Source organism: Quercus lobata, chromosome 6, assembly GCF_001633185.2.
Source record: "Quercus lobata isolate SW786 chromosome 6, ValleyOak3.0 Primary Assembly, whole genome shotgun sequence".
NCBI lineage: Eukaryota > Viridiplantae > Streptophyta > Magnoliopsida > Fagales > Fagaceae > Quercus > Quercus lobata.
In genome coordinates this window covers 9,252,011-9,262,430 of record NC_044909.1, presented here as the reverse complement: position 1 = coordinate 9,262,430, position 10,420 = coordinate 9,252,011, and the positions used below count along the sequence as shown (strand labels likewise).

General features: G+C 33.4%; 1 protein-coding gene and 1 non-coding gene across 2 annotated transcripts; both read right to left on the bottom strand.

Moving 5' to 3' along the window:
* Positions 1–6,807: 6,807 nt before the first annotated feature.
* On the bottom strand, positions 6,808–6,998 carry LOC115951096. The gene has a single exon (XR_004083227.1). It is a non-coding gene; the product is annotated as a U2 spliceosomal RNA (small nuclear RNA).
* Positions 6,999–7,939: 941 nt separating this feature from the next.
* LOC115949783 lies at positions 7,940–8,822 on the bottom strand. The gene is made up of 3 exons (XM_031067060.1): positions 8,471–8,822; positions 8,151–8,355; positions 7,940–8,054 (listed from the first exon to the last, which is right to left on the bottom strand). Exons 1-3 carry the CDS (start codon positions 8,820–8,822, stop codon positions 7,940–7,942), a joined length of 672 nt encoding a protein of 223 aa, XP_030922920.1.
* Between the last annotated feature and the right edge of the window lie 1,598 nt (positions 8,823–10,420).

Below are 10,420 nucleotides of genomic sequence, written 5' to 3'. Positions count from 1 at the left end.
ATTCTCACAACACCAAGATCAGAAAGGGATTTCTTAAGCTAAACAACTTCCTTTGCCGCTTTACAAGCAGCAACATATTCAGCTTCCATGGTGGAGTCCGCAATACAAGATTGCTTAACACACAACCTGAAGTGGACTTTCTGAAATCTGGATCTAATTAAAAATCTGAATCTGTATAGCCAATAAGAATCAAATCCTCACACCGATAAATAGGCATATAATCTCTTGTTCTCTGTAGATACTTCAGAATATGCTTTACAGCTTGCCAATGTTTTGGTCCTGGATTTGATTGATATCGGCTGACCATGCCAACTGAATAACAAATATCTGGTCTAGTACAAAGCATGGCATACATGAGACTTCCCACTAGAGAAGCATAAGGAACTTGTCTTATCATATCTTCTTCCTTTTGAGTCTTAGGCCTTTGGTCATCAGACAAAGGAACTCCATGTCTGAAAGGAAGTAATCCTTTCTTGGAGTTTTGCATGCTAAACCGTTCTAGAACCTTATCTATATATCTAGCTTGTGATAAGCCTAACATCTTATTATTGTGATCTCGCCAAACCTTGATCCCTAGAATAAAGTTAGCCTCACCCAAGTCCTTCATATCAAATTGGCTTGACAACCAAACCTTTACTGATGACATTACCCCTACACCATTTCCAATGAATAGAATATCATCAACATGAAGCACTAGGAACATTACTACTTTATCTAGATGTCTTTTGTACACACATGGTTCATCAAGATTTTGTTCAAAACCAAATGACTTGATTGCTTGATCAAATATGATGTTCCATGATCTAGATGCTTGCTTAAGTCCATAAATGGACCTTTTCAACTTGCATATCATATGCTCTTGGTTCTTTGCTATGAAACCTTCCGATTGCCTCATATAGATTTCTTTTCAAGATTGCCATTGAAAAATGCAGCCTTGACATCCATTTTCCAAATCTCATAATCATAATGAGCAGCAATGAATAAGAGAATTCTGATAGATTTAAGCATTGCAAATGGTGAAAAGGTTTCTTCATAATCAATACCTTCTTTTTTTAGTATACCCTTTCACTACTAGGCTTGCTTTAAAGGTTTCAACATTTCCACCTATCCCTCTCTTCCTCTTGTAAACCCATTTGCAACCAACTAGTTTAGTGTCATTAGGCGCCTTTACTAGATCCCAAACTTGATTGGAATACATAGAATCTAATTTAGATTTCATAGCTTTGACCCAATGATGTGTATCTATATCATTTATTGCTTCTTGATAAGTGTAAGGATTAGTTTTGGCCTCCTCTAAGATAGCTTCATAAGTTTCTACCAGACTTATAAACCATATAGGTGGCCTTACAATCCTCCCACTACAACGAGGCACCTGTGTACTAGACATATCATAAGTAGCATCTTGTGGTGTATCTAATACAACCATATTATCCCTAGTTTCATCCATTGGTTGTTCACTTACAGGTTCATTCATTACAACCAAAACAACTCTATTTCTAGGAGTATAATCATTCATATAGTCATTTTCCAAGAATTTGGCATTTGTGCTAACAAACACTTTATTATCTTTATGACTATAGAATAAACCTCCAACAGTTCCTTTTGGATACCCTACAAAGAAAACCACTTCTGTTTTAGATTGTAACTTGTTAGACTTTCCTTTCAACACATGTGCTGGACAACCCCAAATATGGAGATGTCTCATACTAGGCTTACGCCCATTCCACAACTCTACAGGTGTTTTAGGAATAGACTTCGAAGGTACTAAATTCAGAAGAAACATGGTAGAGTCGAATAACTCAACATGGACCTAACCATATCTAAAAGAGTCCTATTCCTTCTTTTTGCTACACTATTTTGTTGTGGAGTTCCAGGTGCAGTCAATTGGGATACAATCCCATTTTCAGTTAAGTAATCCTTAAAATCCCTAAGAAGGTATTCGCCACCACGATCAAATCGAATGGCCTTTATGCGTTTACCCAATTGATTTTCAACTTCAGCCCTAAACTCTTTGAATTTTTCAAAGGCTTCGGACTTCCATTTCATTAGGTACACATAACCAAATCTAGAGTAATCATCAGTAAAAGTAATAAAATACTCATAGCCACCTCTTGCTTGGATTGACATAGGACCACATACATCTGAATGTCCTAGTTCTAGCAAATCTTGGGCTCTTCTACCTTTTGCATTAAAAGGTCATTTGGTCATTTTGCCTTCCAAACAAGATTCACAAATTGGAAATTGGCTCTAAGAGACCATCTTTGATCAGTCTTTGAATTCTGTTTGAATTAATATGACCCAAACACAAGTGCCAAATATATGCATCACTAGTAGAAATAAATTTTCTCTTTAATGATTTTACATGAGAGTCATTATCTAATTCAGAATTATATAATTCATGCTTATCAGGAGTTAAAATATAAAGACCATCCACAATATTGCCAGGACAGATAAACACTTAACCCTTCTTTATTACAACATTGTCTTTAAGGATAACACAATATCCATGTTTACCTAAATAAGTTGCAGAAATTAAATTCCTACGAACATTAGGTACATATAGACAGTCTTCCAATATTAAAACCCTAGACTCAAAGCATAAATTAAACACTCCAACAGCTACAACCAGAATCCTGCTCCCATCAGCCAAACTAAGAAACAATTCCCCTTCATTAAGCTTCCTGGTCTCCTGGAATCCCTACAAAGAATTGCAGATATAATTAGTACAACCTGAATCCACACACCAGGAATCCATGGGATTTTGTGCTAAACATATTTCAAGGAGGAATGAACTTTTCATACCCTTATTGTTGGCAGCCCTGAATTTTGGACAATTCCTCTTCTAATGTCCTTCTCACCACAACGGAAACATTTTCCTTTGGTTTTCATTCCCTTGTCGGCAACGCCTAAGGCAATTTGCTTACCATCTTGCTTGGTGAAGTCCTTATTCTTCTTCTTCTTACCCTTACCTTTCTACTTAGGTTAAGAAGTAGAAGCTTCAGCCATATTGGCATCAACACTAGATGTACCAAGAATGCCTTCTGCCACTACCATCTCATTCATTAATTCAGACAATGAATAAATCTTTTTGTTTATATTATAATTAAGTTTGAATTCCTTGAATGATTTCGGTAGTGACTGGAGTATCATATCCACTTGGGATTCTCCATCAATATCGGCACCTAAAACCTCTAATGTATTTAGATTAGAGATCATTGTAAGACAATGCTCCCTCATTGAATTTCCTTCAGCCATTTTGGTATTATAAATTTGCCTCATGGTTTCTTGCCTTGTAGAACGACCTTGCTCACCAAACATCTCCTTCAGACTTACTGAAGCTAGTTCTACATTCTGCATTTGATGCTGTAGAACATTTGAGATAGATGTTAGGATGTAGCATTTGGCCATTTCATTATATTTCTACCAATGATCATATTGTTGTTTTTCCTCAGAAGGAGCATCTGATGAAGGAAAGCTAGGACATGGTTGAGTAAGCACATATTTGTGCTCTTTAGCTGTAAGAACAATGTCCAAATTTCTTTTCCAGTCAACATAATTGGATCCAATCATTTTGTTTTGATTAAGAATAGTAACAAGTGGGCTAAATGATGCCATGATCAAAGTTGAAAACAATAAACATGAATATAATAAGTATACTAGACATTATCAATTTAGCATATAAGCATATAGTATGGAACCTTAATAAAACCATAATATAATATATGCAACAACAACCCAATCCCATATTTCATATCCCTCAGCATAGAGTGAACATTAAATACTATGATTGATTGAGAACTATTTTCATTATTGGTGCTATCATGATAACTCTTGTCAAACACTAATAATATGCCGTTATACATTTGGCCTCTAAATAATTATAGTAAGAACTCAACATAGACGATACTATAATATTTAGTCTAGCATATACCATTGTCTAGAATCATGTGTAGCCACATTTCATCCCCTTAATAGGCTTATTTTGTAGTACCACGATACAAAACACCCTTTGCATGGAATGCAAAGCTAGAAGCTATGACAAGGTGTTTGATCAAACCACTATAAACCAGGAAATTCAATCTTGTAGGACCATGAATGCTAAGCTCGAAGCAAAGACAAAGTATATATTTCACACTACTATGAACCGACAATGGAGGCCAAGAGATCCAACCCTTGTATCTCCCTCCCACTAGATGTTTTTTATTTTGTAAATATGTGTAATCTAATCACACACAGCCTTGCACTTTATACATTTGAAAACACTTAGAAAAAATTCAAAAATCCCTTCAGAGGCATTTTCGCGAGAATCTCGCAACTAAGCTCTTCCCACGAAAATGAGTTAAGGCAAAAAAGTGAAAATACAAAATTCAGATAGAAACTTTCATGACTGTTTCGCGAATAAAGCTTACCCGCGAAAAATTTTGTGCTTCAAAGGAATTTTTCGCGAGTAATTTCACAAGAAAGTTACCCGTGAAAAACGTGTGTTTTCAGTTTTTTAAAGTGCAGATGTAGACAGTTTTCAACGGTTTTTCATGAACAAACAACCACCATATGAACATAATAGATGGAATTTGATATCAAAACTGAATTCCATTGATGTTGTAGCCTTAAAGTTCAATTCAACGTACTTCAATTCAAATTTAAAGAACATCATAACATCAATATCAGTTTTTATCAAACTATAGTTTCAGCAACCATGTAGAAAATTAAATACATATATAATCTTCTAACATCATGAAACTATTATCCCTAATTCTAAAACTCACAAAACATGTTATTCAGATTCAAAATTAAAGACCACTCTAATGCCATTTGATGGAAAAATACATGTTTGTATCGCATACAAAACATACGCAGTGGAAAATTAATGGATCTAATTCATTCGCAATTAATAACATGTACTATGTAAATTTCAGAATACAAGAACAAGAGAGTGTACCTTGGTGTGGTGAATTTCAAAAACAAAGATTAGAAGTACTTGGGAATACTTTTAATCTTAACTCCAATTCCACTAACGCCCAAGAAGTGTGATCTCTCAATCAGTTATATGTATTTGTTCAAGAGAGAATTAGAGAGTGTCCAACACTTACATACAAACCATTTCATGTTCTTTCAAAAGTCTGTATGTTTCTCTCCTTATAACTGATTATCTAATTGGGCTAGCTTTTTAGGCCTTTCCAATTGGGCTTTAGTATGTGGCTTGGAGTGAGACCAAAAAGGATCAAATAAGACACCAACTCCAATGGGCCTTGGGTTTTTCTGTCAACTTTTAACAAATCCAAAGTTACCATTAATTATATTTAATACCACTATATAAATATAATTGTACTCTAGGCCTTATTAATAAATTATATCTCAAGACTTTATTGTACATGTAACCCCTTCATAAAATATTCGTATTAATACAAAGTCATGAAAGTAGACTGCTACTTTGTAGATTACTACATTTTAATCCTTGAGTACCTGGTTTAATTCTTTAAGTTATTCATCATATATTTATGAAATCCAATTTCATAAATATATACTTTAGTAACTATTTACTAAAGTAGTTAGGCCTAACATTCTAAATAAAAAACTCATTAAACTTATCACAAGGGAATATTTTGTATCTTCTTTAAGAGACTATGAATTCCATCTTGAGAATATATGTTCCATCCACACTAAATGTGGTTGCCCAACATACTGAGATTTTGACCATTACTTTAGATCTCACTCCTGATATATCAAAGCAACCTACACTTCATGATCAGGTTCATTATTCTCTCAGGATTAAGAGTTCATGTAAATAGAAGTCGTGAGATTTATTATTCATTTAACAATCATTAGGAGAATAATAAATCTCACAGCAGTCCAGTTCAATATATCTTAACTCTTAAGATATATCAACTAGAAGTCTTCACTTCCATGATCAAGAAAAATCATCTTAGTTGATATGTTATAGTCTTCACAAATGAAATACCCAATTTCATTACCGACTACGAACTAAAATTCTGAGTTAACAAAGAACTTGTGGTTTATATCTTTTGTGGCTTTTCACATAAATCACATACTATGCATCTCACGGACAATATGATAATGTCCAAATATTCATGTTACTATTATATTAGATAATAATAAAACAATTTTATTAATTACAACATTAAGTCATACATAATGTCATACATAGCATCATGCAATAGGATTTAAGGGCACTAATCCTAACAAGTTCATTTTAGGTAAAATTCTATTAGCTAAGTTTTAATAAATTTAAAATTCTACTCCATCTAGAGTTCTATTTCCAAAAAAAAAAAAAAAAAAAAAAAAAAAAAAGAGGAAAAAGTTATTTTAATTATTTTGATTATCTATCATAATAATTTTACATTTTGGAATCATAAAATTTATACATTACATACCATCATTATGCATTGCATTTTGATAATTTAATCTAGATAAAACTCTATTAAAGTTTGAACAATATTTTTAAATTAATTTTTTTTCTTTCATATAAATTTTAATTTAATCCTTGCATTGCAGGTGACAAGTATTCTTTCAATTGAATTATAATTTGATGTCAAGTTTCTTTAAATTTTTTATATGTCATTCCAATTACACTCAAAATTTGTATCAATTACATCATACAAGTTCATGCATCTAAAATTAGAAAACAATATAAGAATTTATTTCAAATTTATAAGTATACGTATAGGTAAATGCTGTGAATCTATTCAATCTATTTTATTAGGTAATTGTGATTATTTTGGTTGAGAATGTGTACAAGCGTGTGTCAAATTGATTAGGAGAAGATAAAACGTGATTAGTTCCTATAATATATAATAAATAATTATTGTGTTTCAATTACAAAGCTTTGCTAGGCCCGTGCAATAATGCAATCTACTGTTATGGACCTTCGCCGTAAAAAATAAACTTAATATTGTGTGATCCAATGGGCCACGAATCAGATATTAAACTGATAAGATCATATGCTACAATTGATCTTAGCCCAAAGGCCCTAAAAATATATGATTTTTACAGTTCCTCGTACTTTTTTCGGTGTGGGACTAGAACAGCTTCCCATAATTATTTCTAAAGTCAACACTCCAAAACTAAAAACATCACACTTCTCATTAACTTCCATTGTATATGCAAGCTCTGCCAGGTAAAAGAATTGACCAAGGTCATAGGAGCACCATTATTAGTAATAAAAATATAAACATCACTTGAAGTTTTTTTTAGTAATAAAAATATAAACATAATAGGAGCACCATTGTATATGCAACGTCACTTGAAGTTGATCCATGCATATGAAAATTGTAAAATACATCAGTGTTCTTAATATCATATATATATATATATTTTTTTTGGCTGAATATTCTGAATATCATATGTTAGGATCCATTCATGGGACGTGCTAGATTCTAGTTTAATTTAATTCAAAGTTATTAATACCGTTTCGGAGCCCGTTTCGATTTGCCCAGTGGAACGGAATATTTCGGTACCGGCCAATTTCGGCATACCGTTTCAGGGTGTTTTGGGGTTCCTAAAAAATAATTTATATATATTCTTGTAGAACATAAAATTGTCAATTCTAATAAATAAATAACTAAATATCAAATAATACAAATCATTTAGTCTTAACTCTTAAGTCTTAAACATCAACATAACATCAATTTAACATACACTTAGTCTTAAGTCTTAAGTCTTAAACATCAATATAACATCACACAATAAAAACATTTAACATTAATTTAACATAATATTACTACTCCTCATCATCATCCATGAAAAAAGGATCAAATTCATCATCAAAAGAACTCCCACAAGAACTACTAGCACCCATTGGAAGATTTGTCAAGACATGTTCATTGTTGTTGTCATCATCATCATCGTCATCAACATCAATAGTTTCAAGTTTAGCATCCTCTTCCACATTCACTAGGGTTGCTGGTTCATTAAGACAATCCTAATTTATGTCATCTGGATTAAGAAGTGCAGGTTCTTCAGCCACCCAATCTCCCATCAAGTCAATGTTATCCAAGCTTATAGGATCCATTGCATACTTATTCCTTTGAATGTTCCTACCAAAGAAAATATTAAACATTAGTAACATTTTATAAATTATAATTATTTGAAAGTACATTTCATTTACATATGAGTAACGATTATAAATTTACCTTTCTCGAAGCCTCAAATTATAATGGACAAAGACCAAATCATTTACTCGTTTATGTTCCAATCTATTTCTCTTTTTTGAGTGAACATATTCAAATGTGCTCCAATTTCTCTCACAACCAGTTGCACTACAACATTGACTTAGCACACGAATGGCAAATGATTGTAAGTCTGGAGCTCCAAGTCCAAATTGCTCCCACCATGAAACTACAATAACAAATAAAAATGTAAAATAAGCATTGCTCACGTAATCTTACAATAACAACTATAAAGGATAAGTAGACATATTGAAAGGAAAGACTATTAAATTATTAATGTTTACCTGGATTTAGTCTCTCTCGTTGGCGGATTGCTAGTGATGTGCCAAAGTCACAAATTGATTTTTTGTACTCATCAAGTTGTGAACTTATTTTGTCTTGAATGTCAGGATCAGGAACCAACCTCATTAGAGTGCTTAGCAACCCTCTTTGAACTTCATTTTGGCTTTTAAATGAAGGCCTAAAGTATATTGCAGGGTTAAGAAAGCAACTTGCTGCATGCAGAGGACTATGAAGTTGTTTGTCCCATCTAGTATCAATAACTCTAACATAATGTCCATACAAAGAAACTTTGTTCTTCAACCTTCTTTTTATTTCCTCTTTTGATTTGTCCATTGCTTCATACAAGTACTCCATAGCAGGTTTCTCATCCCCATCAACAAGACGAAGTACTCTAACTAAAGGCTCACTAACTTTCACTATGTGCTTGCATTGAGACCAAAACGCATAATCTTCCAAAACAATTTTACTTATCTCCTACCCAACGGTAGTCTTAGCATGGGGGCATGAAAGCCATTTATCACAAGTGAACATTTGTCTCTTTTTTGAACCTTAGCATGCTCTGTAGACTTAAGAAGTTAGTGGCAAACCTTGTAATTGCAAGACGACATAACTCTCTTCCATTTGTAAAATCTTGCCTCATCAAGTCTAAAACAACTCCATGGTTGTAATGAACTTTATTATCTTTTTTGCCTTCTTAATTGCTTGATCAACAAGAGGGAACCACCTAGGATTAGCAATATTCTCCAACATCAAGTCTATACAATGAGCTGCACAAGGAGACCAAAATAAAGTACCATACTTCTGCTATAATTTTTTTCCAGCTTTTTTATAGGCAGAAGCATTATCTGTAATCAATTGCACAATATATTCCACACCAATTTCTTGAACAACAGAGTCAAATATATTAAACAAAGTTTCAGCATCCTTTGTAAGGCCTGAAGTGTCAATAGATTTCAAGAACATGGCTCCCCTTGGACAATACACCAAAAAATTCATTATTGGTTGTTGCTTTTGATTTGTCCACCCATCAGACATCAGTGAACAATCATATACTTTCCAATCATTTTTTATATCTAACAAAAAATCATTAACTTCATGGACAGCATTTTTCAAAAGGGGTCCCCTTAACTCATAAAAAGAAGGCCCCTTAAATCCCAGCCCAATAGCAGCAATGGAATCAATCATAGGTTGATAATAGGGTGACTGAGATGCATAAAAGGATACATTAGGATGATACCACCATCTTGCCACATTCATTTTTGCATTATCAATCATTGCTTTTGTAGCCAAAGCACTTCTAATAGAGGGTTGAGCACCAGGAGTTGTTCTAGGAACAAAATAACTCTTAATTTTCTTCTTTCCTCTTATTTGACACATATCAGTGTCAACATCCTTTCCTCTAGGTTTTCGTTTACCTAATGTTTGAGGGAGACTATTTTCAACAACCCTAACCTCATCCTCCTCCTCATCAACATCATATGGGTTCCCAATTTCTAATTGAATCCTCTTTTTAGTTTGTTTAGATTTTTTCAAGTCTTCAATCATTTGTTTCATTTGAAACCTAATATCAGATGAAACCTTTTTACATGGTTCAACTTGACCCCTAATCCCAGCAAGATGATACTTAAGTCTAGTAATACCACCCCCTTTAATCAACTTATTACAATGCAAACATATAGTGTTATTTTTTGCATTAGGCACTGCACGAGCATGAGCCTATGCGGGATCATCTGATCTTGCAGGGGCAGAGGCCACAGAAGCAGAGGAAGTACCTGCACGGGCATGAGCCCATGCGGGATCCCCTAAACTATGATGAGCCATAATTTACTGTTCAATGAAATGAAATGAAATTCAATCAAATGCATGAACAGCCATATATAGTTAATGAACAAACAAATCAAGTTAAGAAAAAAACTAAACATGGTTTGGCTGAAGCTTGAATCCAAGAGAGT